This window comes from Sceloporus undulatus, chromosome 1, assembly GCF_019175285.1.
Source record: "Sceloporus undulatus isolate JIND9_A2432 ecotype Alabama chromosome 1, SceUnd_v1.1, whole genome shotgun sequence".
In the NCBI taxonomy this organism is placed as follows: Eukaryota; Metazoa; Chordata; class Lepidosauria; order Squamata; family Phrynosomatidae; genus Sceloporus; species Sceloporus undulatus.
The window spans coordinates 34,210,325-34,230,336 of record NC_056522.1 but is presented as its reverse complement, the minus strand read 5'-3'; the positions used below and the strand labels follow the sequence as shown (position 1 = coordinate 34,230,336).

The 20,012-nt window shown below is 39.8% G+C and overlaps 1 protein-coding gene across 2 annotated transcripts in view; it reads right to left on the bottom strand.

The window, feature by feature from the left end:
• Positions 1–8,087: 8,087 nt before the first annotated feature.
• HHAT (hedgehog acyltransferase) overlaps positions 8,088–20,012 on the bottom strand; it is a 316,462-nt gene continuing 304,537 nt past the window's right edge. For both annotated transcript variants that reach the window (XM_042446145.1, XM_042446144.1), the window contains exon 12: positions 8,088–9,017. In XM_042446145.1, coding sequence (XP_042302079.1) covers positions 8,926–9,017 — 92 coding nt within the window. In that variant the 3' untranslated portion in view covers positions 8,088–8,925. The remainder of the gene's footprint in view (positions 9,018–20,012) is intronic.

Genomic DNA, 20,012 nt, shown 5'->3' with positions numbered 1-20,012 from the left:
CTACCACAAACACAAATGAGAAAATATGTGTTTCACCAGCTCTATTTTTAACTGTTTTGGAAGCACTGCTTTTAGGTACACATGGAAATGTAATCCAACCAAAATTTTCCAAACTCATATTTGAACAGAAAACTATCTATAGTGATTGTGGGTGGGTGGGAATATACTGTACATATCATATTTTCAAGGCAGCACACTCTTCCAGAGATTCCTTCCTTCTCCTCAGGACTAGAGAACAGGGTCCTGGCCCATAGGCTATAGACCAGCCCCAAAGATCTGGGAACTCTAGGGGCAAACCTAATTCAGCAGTACATCAGAGTACACTGTGCTTCAAAAAATATACTTTAAGAGCTACAGTCTCTATCTGGATAAGTGCTACCATTGTTACTTTCTCCCAGAGTTAATGCTGTTTCACCTCAAGTTTTTTCTGTAAGGATGTGGCTCTAGGATTAGGTGAAGAAGGCAGTAAGAGAGATATAGCTAACCTCCCCAGGATTAGGAAATTGGCCTTAAGGAGCCACTTGGCAGGCCCAAGACATGTTATGGTTCCTTAAAACATAATACAGTTTCTCATTAGTCCTAGTCAGTTCAAGACATAAATCCAACACCAGTGAGCTACATGACTGTATTCACATAATTAGGCCATTTGGGTAAGACAGCTGCAACATTCCAGTGCCCATTTGGGTCATTCTGGAGACTGTTTTTGGTCACCAGGAGGTGAACCTGTGCTTTTGCACTAGCCTTAGCTGTTATGCCAACAGGTCAGCCTTTATGTGCAGCTGGCTGTTGTGCTGTAAACAAATGTTGATATGCATATGTCCGTGTGCCTTCATGTTGCCTGTCCCCATTAAGTTCAGTTCATAGAGTTTCTTTAGTAATACTCAGAAGTGGTTTTGCCAGTTCTTTCCTCTGAAATTTAGCCTACAGTCACCCATCCAAGTACTAACCAGGACTGACCCTGCCTAGCTTCCAAGTTCACATTGGATCTGGTGCCATTAGGATATTTGTACTTGTCTAAAAAGTACATACTCCAGCCTAACCTGTAGTTATACTGATGTAATGCCTCAAGAGGATTTGAGCCAAATATCATTACACATTTGGTGAGTTCATGAAGAAAACTGCACATTTAGCAAGAGTTTTTATTAACAAAATGAGCCAAATAAAATTCTTGTCCTAACAAATGGCAAATAGCATACATAAACAAATTAGCTGATTATCAAAGTGCAAGTGGAAGATTACAAGAAATATGCAAACATGCCTTGAGCATGAGCAACCTTGGGTACACTGGGAGCCTGAAGTGTACAGATCATTCACTGGGAAGTGGCATTTTCTTGTTTCAATTCTCTTGATAGGTCCAAATGACATCCTCAAGAAGCTCCCTCGCTTGGAGCTGTCATGGCCTGCCTCAAGGCAGGGAGCACATCCGTTACAATGATCCGTCAGTAATAAGCTCTAGTTGTAAGTGACTCATCCCTGCTTTCAGCTGAGACCTCGTCTTCTCAAACAACCTGATGGAATCCTGCTGTTGACACAACTCACAAAGGAAGGGTTGCAGATGCGAGAGGCCACAGTTACTCTCTGTTGTATTTTTATTTTAATATTTGTTTTTAAAAGGAATTTTGGAGTCAATATACAAAGACGATATGCTGTAGTATTTGACACATGTTCAAAAATTTAGGTTTGGTCAGTTCTTACTTTAAGACTCTGCAGCATCTGTTCATTAAACAGCAAACATAAACCTCATACAGAGATAGTTTTTAAAGTAAATGCATCAGTGTCATGTTAATATTCTCTGTATTTCTTACACTTTGCCTCGTTTAGTTAACCTGAGTGCTGACAGGCAAATAGGCATCTATTTTGGATGGGATTACAGCAGTGTGTTGTGAGAGAGTCACAACTGTAATCATGAAGAAGGCCTACCTATAGATTACTGCCTTTTGCTTGTTTTGTTTTTGTGTCCTGTTTGTTACCAAATCAAAGTCTTCTCTAAAAGGGGAAATTGTAAGAATGGGCAACCTGGATTAGATGAAGCATGACCCTTGTCAGGTACAAATATAAAGCCAGAAGTAAAATTCAAGATGGTTATCAAAATATATGTATGATTAATTAAATCCACTTGTCTCCCAGCCCACCAAAATATTCCATTAATGAATTTGTGAGGAGCATTTTGGGTGAAATCCTGAAGTGAAATAAATTGATAGGGTGAAAATGGGTAGTGCCAAGATGTTTAAAGGAGAAGGGAGGGCTTGTGATGCCCATACAGTTCATGAATGTGGGTGGGGGGAAGTTGCTTGGTTTTGCACTTCCATTCTTTGCACAGATCCCCAATATATTTATTTCTTATCTTTTTTTTTATTTTTTAAAGCTACCAATTTAATGAGCAAACCCAAATTGCCAAACAGCTTGGGAACATTCATTTCAACCCACCTTTAAGGTGGCAAGATCTGACATCATGTTACTGAGATGTAAATCTACACACAGGTAGCTGTGCTATGTGACTCTTTTGCTGCATACTGATGTGGTGCACCAACTGTGTATTTGCCAGTGTGCCTGCTTTTTTTTTAGTGCAGTGGGGAATGCATAGTGGCTGTTTCTGAAGTCCCAGTGAATAAAGTGATAACAGTTACACACAATCCAAGAATGCAAATGCATAGTTAGAATCCTGTTGGTGAGTCTCAGTTAAAGTAGACCGATTTAGCGTATTGTTGAATGGTGAATCAACACATAGGTAGATCTATATAAATGCATTCAGGCCTATTTGAAATGGCTACACTTGTGGAACACTATTTAAGCACAACTGCATATGTTTGGGAGCTTACACATGTATAGAACACCAGGGTAATTTAGCCACTACTGTCACTGTTGTATTTATGAATTCCTTCTCCTTCTTTTCTACCTACTTCTATCTACTTTTCTACCTACATTATAATCAAAATCTCCCTTTCAGGTGTTCATACCAAATGAGGCAACATGGACGACTACGGAAGAGGTACCAACAGGTTTATGCAACACCATCTTCAGAGAGGTTCACCTAGAACCTCTTATGTTATTGTTTATTTATTTATTCATAAATTACTTGGATGATGGAATAGAAAGCATGCTTCTCAAATTTGTAGATAACCCAAAATTAGAAGGGGTAGCTAATACCTCAGAGGAGAGGATCACAATTCAAAATGATCTTAACAGATTAGAGACCTAAGCCAGAACTAACAACATTAATTCAACAGGGAGAAATGTAAGATACTATATTTAGGTAGAAAAAATGAAATGTACAAATACAGGATGGGTGACAGGTGGCTTGACAACAGTACATGTGAATACGATCTAGGAGTCTTCGTAGACCACAAACTAAACATAAGTCAACAGTGTGATGCAGCAGCTAAAAAAACCAGTATGATCCCAGCCTGCATCAATAGGAGTGTAGTGTCTAGATTGAGGGAAGCGATAGTACCACTCTATTCTACTTCGGTCAGGCCTCACCTGAAATACTGTGTCCAGTTTGGTTATCACAGTTCTAAAGGATATTGACAAACTGGAGTGTTTCCAGAGGACGGCAACCAAAATGATGAAGGGTCTGGAAACCATGCCCTGTGAAGAGTGGCTTAGGGAATGGGTATGTTTAGCTTGCAGAAGAGACGGTTAAGAAGTGACATGATTGCCCTATTTAAATATTTGAGGGGATAGAATCATAGAATCATAGATTTGGAAGAGACCGCACAGGCCATCCAGTCCAACCCCCTGCCATGCAGGAAATCCAAATCAAAGCATCCCCAACAGATGGCCATCCAGCCTCTGCTTAAAGACCTCCAAGGAAGGAGATTCCACTACACTCTGAGGGAGTGTGTTCCACTGTCGAACAGCCCTTACTGTCAGGAAGTTCTTCCTAATGTTCAGGTGGAATCTCTTTTCCTGTAGCTTGCATCCATTGTTCCGGGTCCTGTTCTCTGGAGCAGCAGAAAACAAGCTTGCTTCCTCCTCAATATGACATCCTTTCAAATATTTAAACAGGGCTATCATATCACCTCTTAACTTTCTCTTCTCCAGGCTAAACATCCCCAGCTTCCTGAGTCGTTCCAGACCTTTCACCATTTTAGTCGCCCTCCTCTGGACACGCTCCAGTTTCTCAATGTCCTTTTTGAATTGTGGGGTCCAGAACTGGACACAGTATTCCAGGTGAGGTCTGACCAAAGCAGAACAGAGTGGCACTATTACATCTCTTGATCTAGACACTATACTTTTATTGATGCAGCCTAAAATTGCATTGGCCTTTTTAGCTGCCGCATCGCACTGTTGACTCATGTTCAATTTGTGGTCTACTTGGACTCCCAGATCCCTTTCACATGTAGTTTCATTCAGCCAGGTGTCCCCCATCCTATATCTGTGCATTTTATTTTTCTGCCCTAGGTGCAGTACCTTACATTTCTCTGTGTTGAATTTCATTTTGTTAGCTTTGGCCCAGCTTTCTAGTCTATTCAGGTCATTTTGAATTTTGATCCTGTCCTCTGGAGTATTAGCTATTCCTCCTAATTTGGTGTCATCTGCAAATTGGATAAGTATGCTCCCAATTCTGTCATCCAGGTCATTGATAAAGATGTTGAATAACACTGGGCCCAAGACAGAGCCCTGTGGGACCCCACTGGTCACTTCTCTCCAGGATGAAAAGGAGCCATTGTTGAGCACCCTTTGGGTTCGGCCGGTCAACCCAAATCTGCTTCATTGGATATTTTAAAACCAGTTACTGGAATCTGCTTCATTGGATATTTTAAAACCAGTTACAAATCCATGTAACAGTTACCTTGTCTAGTCCACATTTTACAAGTGGAATATGCTACCTTGGAGTGTGGTGGAATCTGCTTCATTGGATATTTTAAAACCAGTTACAAATCCATGTAACAGTTACCTTGTCTAGTCCACATTTTACAAGCTTGCTTGCAAGAATGTCATGGGAAACCTTGTCAAAGGCCTTACTGAAATCAAGATATACTATATCCACAGCATTCCCTTCATCTACCAAGCTGGTAATTTTATCAAAGCAAGAGATCAGATTTGTCTGGCATGACTTCTTTCTCTGAAACACATGTTGACTTTTTGTGATTATGGCATTGCCTTCTAGATGTTCACATACTCTCTGTTTAATGATCTGCTCTAGAATCTTTCCTAGTACTGATGTCAGACTAACTGGACGATAATTGTTGGGATCCTCTTTTTTCCCCTTTTTGAAGATGGGGACAACGTTTGCCCTCCGCCAGTCTGCTGGGATTTCTCCTGTTTTCCAGGAGTTTTCAAATATGATTGCCAATGACTCCGATATTAAATTTGCCAGTTCTTTTAGTACCCTTGGATGTAGTTCATCTGGTCCTGGAGACTTAAATTCATTTAGATTAACAAGGTATTCTTCTACTATCTTTTTACTTATTCTGTGCTGAAATTCTTCTATTCTGTCCTCTGCTCCATTATCCTCAGGTTGAGCACCCTTTTCCTTTTCTGAGAAGACTGAGGCAAAGAAGGTGTTGAGTAATTCTGCCTTTTCTCTGTCTTCTGTTAGCATTTTGCCATCTTCTCCACGCAGTGGCCCTACAATTTCCTTCTTCTTCCTTTTGCTGCGGACATATCCAAAAAAGCCCTTTTTATTGTTCTTAACCTCTCTAGCAAGCCTGAGTTCATTCTGTGCTTTAGCTTTTCTGACTTTACCCCTACACATGCCTGCTATTTCTTTGAATTCCTTTTTTGTGATTTCCCCCCTTTTCCATTTCTTATACATGTTCCATTTCAAACTTAACTCGGTTGAAAGTTCCTTAGTCATCCATCCTGGTTTCTTGAGACACCTCCCATTTTTCTTTCTCACTGGAACTGTTTGAAATTGTGCCTTCAGTATCTCTCTTTTGAGAAACTCCCATCCGTCCTGAACTCCTTTATCTTTTAGTATTTCTGACCACAGGGTCACCCTCAATACTTCTCTAAGTTGACTGAAATCCGCTCTCCTAAAGTCTAGAATGCGTGTCTGACTATGCCTGGCTTCTCCTTTCCATTGTATAACAAACTCCAGGAGAACATGGTCACTTCCACCTAATGATCCCACCACTTGCACCCCATTAACCAAGTCATCCTTGTTGGTTAGGATCAGATCCAAAATAGATGACACAATGGGGATGGAGCAAGCTTATTTTCTGCTGCTTCAGAGACTAAGACATAGAGCAGTGGATTCAAACTACATAAAAAGAGATCCTACTTAAACATTAGGAAGAATTTCCTGAAAGTAAGAGCTGCTTGTAAGAGTGGAATATGCTACCTTGGAGTGTGGTGGAATCTGCTTCATTGGATATTTTAAAACAGAGGCTGAATGGCCTCTTTTCGGGGTTCTTTGATTGTGTTTTCCTACATGGCAGGGGGTTGGGTTGGATCATCCTTGTGGTCTCTTCCAATTCTTAAGATTTTTCTGAAGAATTGAAATATATACTGTACATTTATTTATAACTGCAGGTGGAGATGAAACTGGTGCTCTGAAGGCTAGGCTGAGCAAGGTCAACATGCATGTGATACAGCTGAGTGGAGAATTTTGAATCTCATCTTCCAATACTAGTTCAGAACTCTATCGATTGCTATTTTGGTTCCTTTAACTACAAAGAAAATTAGATTATGCCCAACCATTCTGATTTCTTGCCAGAAGGTTTGTGAAAAGCATTTCCAGAAAGTTCTGGGGAAAGTGTACAATAGACAGCTGGCATACAGACATATTTCAATGGATATACAAAACAGGGAAAGGAATGTTATTATGCTATCTTTATGACAGTCTGTTTCATGGATTTTTCAAAAATAAAAAAGATAAGCTCTTTTTTACTTTGACCTATTTTAAGCAGATTAGTCAAAATAAGCAGCTTTGAATTATCTGATCTCAAACCGATAGGGGAGCAAAGCTTGGCACACCATCTGTATTCAAGGCAGAATTAAAGAAGGCATTAATTAGTCTAATTATACCAATATAATGATTAGAAATTGGCATTTGCCTTATGCTAGCATACTGACACAATCCAATTCTTCTTCAGAAATACTTCAGAACTACTTCAGTGTACTTTAGAGATAGAAATTTTTTGTTGGGATCTTGAAGCCTACTCTCACATATAGAATACATACAAAATAAAGCCAATGTCCTTGGGCAAACTCCACCTGGTAAAATCTGTGGGAGGCCTACAATGGTATCAGGGGGGGAGGGTGTTTCCATATTTTCTGTGGAAAACAATACCCTTATCTGCAGGATTGTCCTGGTTGTGTTGTGCCTTGAGAACAGACAGTTGGGGAGACTTTGCAGGATCCTACTGCAACTGCTCCTCTCAATACACCTTGTGACCGGGAGAGTGCTGCAGATGTCATTTCCCAGGGTCCCAAACTGCAGTGACTCCAAAACACGTCAGTTGGGCACTACCTGGTGAGAAAGGTAGGGTAGGAGGCACTTTGAGTCATTAATTATCATAAATATGATTCCCAGATCACAGTGTATGTTATGTACCTTTATGCATAATTAGCTATATGTCAGAGGCACTAAGGAACCCTGTTAATGAATTGTGAAGATGTATAAATGGACACTGGCAATAGCATCCTAAGGCATAATGGGAATGACATGCGCAACAACTCTTTACAGGATATGGATGTTATGGAACTGCCTGATTCTAATTCCTGCAAATGTAAGTCCCCAACAAGATTCCAGCCTATATTTTCTTGTGATTCAAATGTATCAGTATCCAAAAATGCACAGAAAATGGTTTCTCAAACACATCTCTTACTAATATTTTCCCCCTCTGCCAACCCACACCTTCCTCTCCTCCTTCCCTTTAGAGTTTCCTCATATTATTACTCTTCTTCTGGGTCAGGTATTCCAAATTAAAGACTCTGGGAGGGTTGTGTGTCTTTATAGCTATTCAGTCACATAATCATATCTCCATAACATGCAAGAAAAACAGATAAAATGGGAATATTTTTGAAGCAGAATCTACAAACTTTCCCCTTCTAAAATAATATGTGAAATCATGGGTAGAAAAATGTAGGGTTTTTTAATATATATATATATATATATATATATAATCTTCAAAGTATCTCCCCTGCCCACCCATGTGTCTATTTCAGGAGTCTTAGGATCAGGACTGGCACTACCATTGGCAGAATGAGGCAACTGGCACAAACATCAGGTGATGGTGTGCACTCATGGGACAGTAACTGCAATCTCTCCCCACTTCTTTTTGTTCTCTCTTTTGGAAGCTAGAGTTGAGAGTCCATTGGACTTGCCCTGTGCTCCCCATGCTAGATTATTAGCTACAGTGGAGAATAGTGCTGCATCACCAATGTGGAATTAAACTGCCATCCATTTGTCTCAGGTAGCAAGATGTCACAGGATTGTCTTGCAATGGATTTTTTCCTGATGTAGAATGATATAGAGTTAAAACACTGTTGTAGTTTTCAATCAACTTGACTTAAGATGTGTACCTGTGCTTGGTTCATACTCTTCCCTTGCATGTAGACAGAAATACAATTTCAAGTAACTATGATATATAAATAGCATCCCAAGAGGTTTTTTTTAAAAATGTATTGGTATTTCTTAGGGAAAAAAACCACAATTGTAGATGGCAATAGCCTAAATACAATTTTTTAATCCCAACTTCAATAGACCAACTGACTCAATGGGAACTTGGCAAATCAATACCTATGTAAGTTCAGTTTAATGGGCTGAGTCTTTTCTAGTTGGGACTAACAATTAGAGTTAGGCTAAATGTCTCCCAGAGTTTTGAACGTCTGTCTCTTAATTCTGATGAGTGAATGATGCTGTGGAATCCACAAAACATCAGACAGAACAGGCTACATTGGTATATTGGCACAAAGTATTGTCCAGTGAGAGATTCATATTCTCAATTTAGATGGCTTCCATTTGCATAGTTGCTAATCCGTGGAAAATCTGTGTTGCCATTCAATCCCAACATGAGAGTAGCAATAGAGGAATCCAAAAACAGAGAGTGTTGCCCAGGGCCAGCCTGTGAAAAGAGAATGGGAGAAGATTAGCCAGACTCAGATTCATCCCCAAATGCTTGGACCAAAATTTAGAGGTGTTCAACAGCTGATGAACTCTAATCTTGAATCTGTAAAAGGTGTCATGAGATCAAGTTGGAAATGTCACTTAATTTGATCTTTAGGCAATATTCAGCTTTCCTTTCCTAATGACACTAGGCCATAAAACTTTGTAAACTACCAAACATAAGCAACAAAAAAAAGTTATCCAAGGAAGCTAAAATTTAGTTTCATATCTCCTGTTACACAAAAGTTCTACATAATTCACAGCACTTATAAACCTCAGCTACTGTAATATCGTCCTTAAAATCCTGCTGTTGTTTTGTTTTGTTTTTTGCAGGGGAGAAATGTTAATATTTACTTGAATTGTCCAAAGTGTGTGTGTGTGGGGGAGGGCTAAAGTGTGTATTGAAAAGGGCCATAAGGCATCAGGGAATGTTTGTTTCGCATGCAGAAGTTTCAAGTTCAAACCCTGGAATCTGCTGAAAAATGAGGGCATTGCCCCTCAAGTAAGAATTCTGCCCCTCCTGCAAATTTTCCTTGAGTCATCCAAACTTCTAGCACTGCAGTAACTAAAAACTTCAGTTGAGCATTTAGAAACAGAGTTTATGTGCCCAAAGAAAAGGGATAGGCAACGTTACCAAGAGAATGTGAACACAGCAAAGTTCTACATGTGGGCAATTTTCAATGTCATGGTCTCTGCAATGCTAGATATTTGGGGACTGAAGGAAAATTTCATTGGGAGGCAAAATTATTATTTGGGGCAAGGACCCTATTTTGCCCCTACCTCTGGCAATTACACTGCCAGAGTACCATTCTCTGCGTGAACCCATCTTCAGAAACAAGGTGAGTGAAAACTGGAAAAGGGCCTTTCCTGTTATGGCTATGAAAAGTTCTTCCCAATCAAGATCACTTTTCAGCAAGAGACATTTAAAGGTAGGTCTTTTGTATCTACAATATGTATTTGTTCTGTGCTTTGGTAAATCTGTTTTAATTTCAGCAGCTGTTCTTCATATGTCATTATCATGTTTTGTAAAACCTGCTTTTAAAACTTGTAAGCTGCTTGATGGTATTATGTGATGGTATTAAATGGTTTTAAAATACAATTTCTATTTAGAACAATCTCAGTTACTGAAACAAGGATTTATCTATGTGTTGACTCATCATTTAAGAATTGATTCAATGGGTCTGTTCTAGTTGGGACATGAACAAGATTCCAGCTTGAGTTTGACAGACAGATGATCAGACTGGGCATAAGGCAGTTTGATACATTTGCTTGCCTTCATCAGACATCCCAAATGAATCGTCTATTATATAAGTTTGGTGGCTACTATCTTTTCTATAAAATCTGGCAAGATTTAGTTTCACTGCTTCAACAAATTGGGTTGGATTCAAAATCAGTCATACTTGAAGCAGACTCACTGAAATCAATAGACTATACATTAGTCATGACTGCTTGAAGTCCCAATGATTTTGACAGGTCATGACTTCTGGACCCATTTTACTGGCAACAGCATATGTGAAATAAGAGCCAATGTGGAATGATTTATTACTTCCTAATCTGGCACAATTCACTAGTTCCAAAATGTTTTATTGAACTATCAAGGTGGCCAACAGCTTTCTACCAAGTGCAACAAGTTACCTGGAGATACCTTTGTTTCCCAATGGCTTACTGACCAAACCAAGAGATAAATGAAAATCTATTTCATCTGAGTCATTCATTTCCACCCACAAAGCTCCTGCACAAGTCCAACAGACTGGTAAATCTGTCTGCCATTTTGAAAGAAAATAAACTGTTCAGTTCTAACTATCTATGATGTGGTTGACACATTCATGCTGTCCCCAGTGACTGCAGCATTGTCTGGAAACCTATATGTGCCCAAATTAAAATGCTTGAGGTAGGGATGTAAATCCTCAACTATTTCATCCACACATGGAAGGAAAAACAGTTTCAGTAATTCTCTCCCTGCTGTAAGAGAAAAATAATATTCCTCTACAATATTTTTGCTGTATTTGAAAGTTGTACAGATTGTCCCTGTAAAAGTTGCAGAGGAACTTAGAAAACAAGGTTTTGTAAAAATGCATTTTGAAGAAAACATTTATTGCAACCCCCTCTCTCCATGACTTGTGGGCAGTTAGTAATGCGTAATCTACAGTTAAGCATGTGTAACTGCTATGTATTCACAATCCCTACATAGTCCTTGTTTAGGAGCTATATAGGGACTGTGAAAGTCCTCCAGGCAGCCCCACTTACCAACAAGCAGTTGCTAGGATCAATGGTCATCTGTTCCTCTCTCAATCAAGAAATGGCTGCCTGATATCACCACATCCCTTCAATGAGAGATGAAACACGCTACATTGAGAGATGGATATTCAATAGGGGTCCTTTTTTGGCCTGTCATGATGGAGTTTGCTCATCGGAGGGAGTGGGGATGTCAGACAGCTGCTTCTTGATCAACAGGGAAATGGACTGTTAAATTGAGTTTGTGAGGGTCTTCCTGGAATCCACTATGCAGCATCATAGTTATGGGGCTATGTAGTAAGTAATGGTGATACAGGATTTTGTTGCATGTCTTTTTCTACACAGAATAGTTTTTCTGCAACCCTTTGGGAGGTTGGAATACTGGAAGAAAATCTTGTTGTCCTTCCCAGTGAGATTTCCCAACTGTTGGGAACCCCATCCTGGGAATGAATAATAATGAACATTCTTTCCATGCCTAGCTTGGAGCACATATAATTATCTCTGTTTGCATCCCATCAGATGACAGGACTGGTCCTTTAGGCCTATTTGTGTAACTGAGCTGATCTATGCACAGGCTTGGCAGGTGCTGTTGCCTAATAGCCCCAATTCATTTCAATTTCTTTTATCTTTCTTTGAATAGAGCACTTTAAAAAAACAACCAAAAGGTTAACCACAAAGTTACATTCTCATTTGATAAAACCTTCTCTTTTGGCAAAGGAAGTTAAGCAAAATAAGATACCTTTTTAAAAAAAAACTACCTTTGAGAGTGGTACATAGGTGAAAGGTTTTCAGAAAAAACATGGACCCCAAACAACAGTAAAGTAAATTTCATTTCATTTAGGTTTTGTATCAGGTATCAGGTAACATCATTGCAGGTTTGTTTGCCTGCAAAAACTAAGTGCTTTAAAGTAAGGCCCTTGAAATGACTGCTGCAAATGAATGGCTTGTGCGATCTTATGATTTGATTACAGAGAAGAGGACATACTGACACATAGATTGTCACAGAGATATGTGTCCTTTGGTGACATCATTCAAGTCTGACTGTGACATCCCCTTCACATCCCACACTCCCATTTCTTTGGTCTTTCTGTCAAACCTAAGCACAAAGCACTTGCTCTCTTCTGGATTTCTGAAACAATATTTTCATTTGCAAAACCAGACAGAAATCGTTGATAAGAGTTAGCTGAAAAGGAGGAGAAGTAGAATGTCTAAGGTTTCTTTTTAATAAATAAATAAATATGATGTTAGCTGCCTTGCATATCCCAGAAATAAAACAAAAAGGCAGACACAAATATTTTAAGGACAAAAATAAAACTAGTGTTTCTAAAAGAACATGTATGTGATTTGGCTGCTAGAACAAAGTTACAAGCTTCCCAACTGGGGAAGCCTAGAGGGCTGGAATCAATCCTAGGGCCTCTGCTTAATTTCCCCTGTTCTCCTCCAGCAGGCACAAGGGCTCCAACCTCTTTGGGAGTCTTGCTTTGCTTTGCTACCTGAAATCCTTTAACTAGAGGAGCTGTGGACTGGTTCTATGGATGGAGAACCTGTATTATAGAGTGTTTAAAATGATGAGATTTGGCATTGTTGCTACTCAGTCATGAAACTTGGGACTCATTCCCCTTTCCTGGCCAAAGTCTGTCTCTGGAAAAACAAAAACAAAATCCTCTACGAATCAATTCCTTATCCATCACCATAAAATTCAAGTAATCAGATCACTGACAAGGTTTTTATATGCTCTTGTTCTGTTAACACAGCACTCTGAAGTTCCTTTGTAAGAAAGTACTACTAGTTATAGTGCAGATAACCATGGAAATGCAGGAACCATAAGAAGAGACAGGACCCTCATTAGAATGCAGGGGGCAACAACGGGCAAAAGCCTGATGGCATTCTAATGAGCGCTTTGGCTTTTCCTGCACTGCAGCATCTTCAGAGCAAATCTATACAAGTGCCTGCTCTGATTGTTTTATGCAAAACATGTCTTGCATTAAAGATTTCTGGGGCTTTTCAACAGAAACCAAAAAGGAAAAACAAAGGGATGCTTCTTTGTACACAGCAAGCGAATGGGATTTCTTTGCCACACCATTTGCCAGACTCAGTGCTCAAAAGGTTTCTGTGATTCAAGGTCACCCACTTATTTCCAGAGGTCTGTCAGGACTTGAACCTGGATCTTCCAAGTCTGAGATCAATACTCTAACCATTACACCACACTGGTTCTGTCACTAGCCCAATACTGTCTACTCTGACTGTTTGCAATCAGTGACATAGACTTGAGTGGATTGACTAAGACTCAAATCACTTCAGTGTCTCAATTTGGACTCAGTGCAGCAATTAATGATGTACTAACTCAATTTGACCTGTATATTTTTAGTGACCAACTTACTGATCTAGCTTTATCCAGAAATGTTACATAATAGAAAAAGGTTTCCCTCATTTGAACAATACTGCCATCTCACTGCTTTTTGCCTACCATACCATGTGATGGAAGCAGGATTTTACATTTGCCATACGAGAAATCCCTGCTTCTTGTAGACCTCTACCTCAAGCCCACTAACTAATGCATTTCTTGTTTTGCTGTGAAAAATGTGCCCCATCCTATGGGGGCAAGTCTTGCGTGCGGCTCCTAGGAAGGCTCCTCCAAATGTGCAATGGGGACAGGCTGCTGAGTAAACCTAAACTGCCACCTCAAGTCATGAATGCAGGACATGTTTCTCAGACGGGGGAACAGCAAACTTGTTAGGTAACACACCTGAGGTGGAAAGGTCATTCTAATTTTTTTCAGAAGCTTTAGAAGACTCCTCCAATGTGCAGTGGGGACAGCCTCCTGAGTAGACCTCATTTTTCTAAAATGCAGTCTTGATAAATGATATGATAATGATCATTTTTTAAAATCTAGCTCTGTGCACATCTTGGTTTTCTATTGATTGAAATCTAACCCATCCACCCCCCAACACACACACATCACCACTCCCACCACCACCTCCTCCTTTGTTTCTGTTAAAGTTGGCTCCCAGATCTGAGACTCAACTTGAGACTTGACTTGAAAGTTTCTTGCAATGACTTGAGACATGAAGCTAGAGATTTGAGTTGAGACTTGGAATAAAAGATTTGAATACATCACTGGCTGCAACATTCCAAGACATAAACAAAAGGACTTTTGCATCATCTGTTTCTTAAATCTTTCAACTGCCAATTACAGGAATAATACCTGGGATATTCTGCATATACTGAACTATGGCCCTATTATAGTTGATTAGCGGAGAAGAGGCATTTCATATACAGAAGCATGCACACAAACAGTTCTAGTATGTGTGGCCTTTGGGTGGTTTCCCATCTCTCAGACCTACACCTTTTTTTCCTCCAGCTTTTCAAGTTTAGCAAGCCTGCATCAGGAGATAGCCCATGCCAGTCACTGTGTCTTAATTAAGACTTTGAATCAGGACACACTTGCATATGTTTTAAAATTAATTTTGATTCTGACAAGTTGAATGTAATAGGAAATGAAACATTAAAATATTTTTTAAAGGATATTGGGCTTGGATCTAGACTGAGCTATTCTTAACACAGACCCACAGAAATCAACAGGACTTAATTTAGTCAAGAAAAACCTATGCTGAAATCTAACATTGTTATGCCCAAGATTGTAAGGGCAACCTGTTTATCCTGAGAGCGTGTGATGAGAACCTCTCCCTCCATGGACCTATTCACAGCAAAGCTGAGAAAGACATTGAGACACCAAATTTGGTTTTAAACACCATGCATGTAACATTTATTGAATCACACAAGTAACACAACCATTGATTATCAAGAGCTCTTTCACTCACACATTCATACAATACTCACACACACTTCCCTTCCGCCGAACATTGATCAGTTGTTCTCGAAGGCTGGGGATGACACCGTTGCCGCGGATGGTGCCAACAAAATGGAGATGAAAGTCCAGGATCTTTATACTTTTCCTTCTCTCTCACTCTTGGCTGCATTGCAGCCCATTACTCAACTTCCTCTTCTGGGAGGACAGACAGGTTGTTCAGATCCGTCCGTGTTCAAAGCTACTCGTTCTGTTCAAAGTTCTCCATTGTCCTGTCAGTTCCTCATCATGGCGACTCAGGAGATAAGGTTCTTCCCGGTCATGGTTCGTCACACCTGGACGGCACCCCGCTTCAGCTTCCAAGTTTTAAACTTTCCTCGCCTCGGTTGCCAAATACCTTCGTCACATCAGTGCTTTGCGCGGAACCATCTTGTTTGTTCTTTTAGCTATGTTTAAAGCACAATTCCTTGGTTCTTCGGTTCTTCAGCTCTGGGTTTAAGTCAGAACTCACTCATTCGTCTTACAACATTATCTTATAAATGTACATATATTGATTTATACAATGCATTTCAGTTTAATCAATTGATCCCTTAATTAAATGAATGTTAAATCAATGAAACTTTATTTAAACAATAAAAAGTATATGAGGGGGGAAGTGGAAAATGCTCCACTGTCATATTGTATGACAACATTTCACTTGTATGGTGGTAAGTCGTATATGGATCCAACATCTATTACAAAGAGGACAATGATGAATGGATGGGCAAATCAAAAGACAAAAAGGTTTGTGCATAAAAGTATGAAAATCAATTAAGCACAACTGAGGCATAACAAGATTTCCATAGCTGGCAGAAGAACTCAGAATATCTGAAGTCCAATGCATGGAAATGAAGAAATGTTAATTATATGGTCTTGCAAGAACACTTGGTTGTTGTGGTGGTGATTGTTGTTATGTGCTTTCAAACTATTCCTGACTTATGGTCACCCTAAGATGAACCTATCATAAGACTTTTTTTTGGCAAGGTTTTTGAGGGAAGGTTTGCCTTTGTCTTTCTTTCAGGCTGAGAATGTGTGATTTGCCCAGTGGGTTTCCATGGCTGAGCAGGGATTCGAACTATGGCCTCCAGAGCTGTAGTCCAACATTCAGACCACTACATTATACTGGCTCTTTGCAAGAACACTAACTCTACAATTTGGGGGGGGGGGGAATCTAATCTCAGTGTATTATAAGTAAATATAATGACTTGTGATTGCCATCATTTTGTTTTAGATTTATTTTATTTTTTATGTTAGAGATGAAAAATGTGTCTAGATCTTGTTGGACTGTTACTCCCACCACCCTTTTCCATTGACTATACTGTGTAGGGTTGACCAGAGTTATGGCCCAACAATACCTGAAGAACTACATATTTCCTCTCCCTGTCATAGGTACAGTTGTTGTCCACTCCAGTATTGTATGCTGTGTAGGAGTGGTACTGAAATCAATGTCAAAGCATACCAACCCATTTGAAATGATGGAGGAGAGTTCCACGGATTCCATGGACCACCCAAAAGTCAGTGTATGGGGCCTAGATCAAATGAAGCCTACATTTTTACGAGAAGCTAAGGTTGTCAGGTGACAAACAGGGTGGGACTGTTGTACCTATAAGTAGTTATAGCAAAAAAGAAACATCAGTAGGGTGGCTCTTGCATTGACAAACAACACTTCTGAATTTTTCCTCTTCGACACCTTTAAAAACACAGGAGCTCTGTCTTATTTTCTATTTGGCAATCCTATTAGAAACCAAAATGACTAAACTGAGATTATTGTACTTTGGGCATATTATGAAAAAGCATAATCACTAGAAAGTGCTACCTTAAATGTGTGGGGCTAAAAGAGCTTCCACCAGCAGTTGCAAACTGTATGAATTAGTTTGGGGAAAAACTTAACTTGGCTATGTAAGTTGTGTGTGTGTGTGTGTGTGATGTGATATGCAGGATGTGGCACCAGCTATGCCAGTACTCACTATGGAGACCCCAGGCATGAGGAACTGTACATATAATTATTAAGAAAAATGAAGAGCAGCATAAATACTAAAATAACACATTCAAATCACAGCATACAGAGCTCAGAGAACACAGAAATTTGGAAGGGGAAAGCAGAAACTAAGTGTTGGTTGAGGCAATAGATACCTGTCTTGAAGACAAAGATCCACAGAAAGCCAGAAAGAATGAGAACTCAAGCTGTGAGGCTGGAGCATGCAGGTTTCAGAAGAGGATGAGAATAAAGGACTCAGACAAAAGTCTGAGGACAATAATCATACATGCAGGGGGAAACAAGCTGCCATAACAATAGCAAAAAGGTTTCATGGGGGGGGGGGGTGTTATATTTATATGCTTAATAGCAATGGCAATAGCAAGTACATTTCTATATCACTTATCAGTGAACTAGCACTCCCTAAGTCGTTTATAATGTGCAAGCCAATTGTCTCCACCAATTGGGTACTCATTTTGCCAACCTACAAAAGGATGGAAGGCTGAGTATGTACTTGGAGCTGTGCCTGCGATCAAACTCACAATCTTGTGGCTGCAGTACTGGCATTTAACCACTGCACCATGAGAACTCCCAATGACAGTCTCTGACAGAACCTGAGACGACTTCTAAAATTAAGAGTTTGTTTGAATGATTGGGAAAATGAGATGGGTTGATTGTGATTGATGATGCCTCATGGATTTTACAACACTTAGACAAGATCTGGATTCCCCAAAACAAGACAATAGGTGTGGGGTGTTGGGGAATCCACAGAATATAAAAAAGGATTTTGGTCTTTTTTTTCCTGGCAGAACCCTTCCTTTGGTTTCCTGTCAGAAATGCAGAGTAGAGTTGTGCTCTTTCTTGTAAGTTTCCTCCCCATGTGTTCTGCATCACTGCGGTAACATGCAGTTCATACCTTCTATGCCCAGTGCTTTGTAGGTCATCGTATACCACATTTGGTCATGCTAGCACTTTTAATGTTGTATCAAATAATATCAATTGATAAATTCATTAGGGGATGTCTAGAGCATTACAAAAGAACAACAATGCTGGAAAAATTAAAGGAAACAGGAATAGAGGAAGATCATAATACAGATGAGCAAGCAAGCTTGTTTTCTGCTGCTCCAAAGACTAGGACCTGGAGCAATGGATGCAAGCTCCAGGAAAAGAGATTCCACCTCAACACTAGGAGGAACTTCCTGACAGTAAGGGCTGTTCGACAGTGGAACAAACTCCCTTGGAGTGTAGTGGAGTCTCCTTCCTTAGAGGTCTTCAAACAGAGGCTAGATGGCCATCTGTCAGGGATGCTTTGATTGTGATTTCCTGCATGGCAGAGGATTGGATTGGATAGCCCTTGCAATCTCTTCCAACTCTATGATTCTGTGATTCTATGACTCAGAAGAAGAAGCCATAACCTCAGTTTGCCAGACCCGAGCAGTTAATAGGGTGTCTTGGAAGCCTCTCATTCATAGGGTTCCCATAGTCCAAAGTCCACTTGACATTACAGAGAAAGAAGAATGAGTATTCAGCTTTCCTGGTTTTTGACTAGGAAAATAAAGTGTTGTACAACCTTATCTTATTCTTTGGGGGGCAAACACATTCAGAAAAAGTGTTTTTCTCATGTTATGTAAAACTAACTCATCATCTCCTGAAAAATAAAACACTGATGCTGTATTTTGTGCCTAAGGCAGCACTTTTTCCTTTCCCAAAACATCCACATGATCTATTGAAGATGCTAAACTTTCAACATCTACTTATGCTGCTACTGGTGACTAAAGATAGAATTTCAGTCCCAAGTTTATTTTCTAATTTTAATGCTCAGCACAATGTGTGCATCAAGCCAAACGTGATCAAATGCCCGGCTGTCACTGCCAAGGCTAGAAACAGCCCAATAACTAAAACCAACCATTTCCTGCAGTGAATCAATGTTGCAAAACTTGGAGCAGAATTTCCTCCTTTCTTTGTGTCAGGCCATAGATCTTGAGGAGTGAAGAAGGCAGCAAGCACTTCAAAAACTGACTGCATGAAATCCGGCACTCAGCTTGCCCCCAAATCGGTTTTGTGCTTCATCAAACAGCTACGCTGCCAGAAGAAGATTCTTGAAAGAACAATGCCTTGCTGTCATTATTTTTCTTTTCCCGGCTTCAGAGGTAAGCGCAAATTAATGCAAGATGGACTACAGAGAAAGTGAAAAGCAGACTGTGAAGGTGTAGAGGTTTCCATTAAAAATTTTCCACCACTTTTTGATCAAGCACAGGTTTAAGCAGCTGCTTTGGTAATTGATTTCCCCAAGTAGAGGAGCCCAAATTCTAACCAATGACTGATCAATAATGGCTTTTCCACCCTGCAGACTGGAAAGGAATCCATGGGAGGGAGAAATTACCAGGAAGATGTCTGTGCAAGATGTCTTCACATGCTGTTTCTCATTTTATATTTGTCTACAATATTCAGTCCAAAATGTCGATCTAAATCTGACCTTGGCTGCCAGCGATGCTGATTAGCAGCCAGGAGCTTGTTTGTTTTCCAGTGGCCTAAAAGAAATCACCAGTTTTCATCTGCTCCATTTGCTTTTGACATTTTAAATCTTAATTTGAGTTTAAATATGATCAAACGTAGGGCCAGGGCAGATGAGATTTGCAACACTGCGCAGGCAAGACCCTGGGTTTTGTACATCGTTAGCAAGAGACGCTAATAGAACTGGAATGGTGCAGATACAATAAAATTATGAGGCTTGTTGTCAAGTTTGTTTCTATATTGATGATGACAACAACAACAAAAAGCAAAACATTGCATAAATGAGATCAAAATGAATACAGGAAGTGAAAACAAAATCAGCTTTTAGCCAGCACACTTTGAGAGGAAAGGTAACCACAGAAGCACATTCACTAATCAATAGG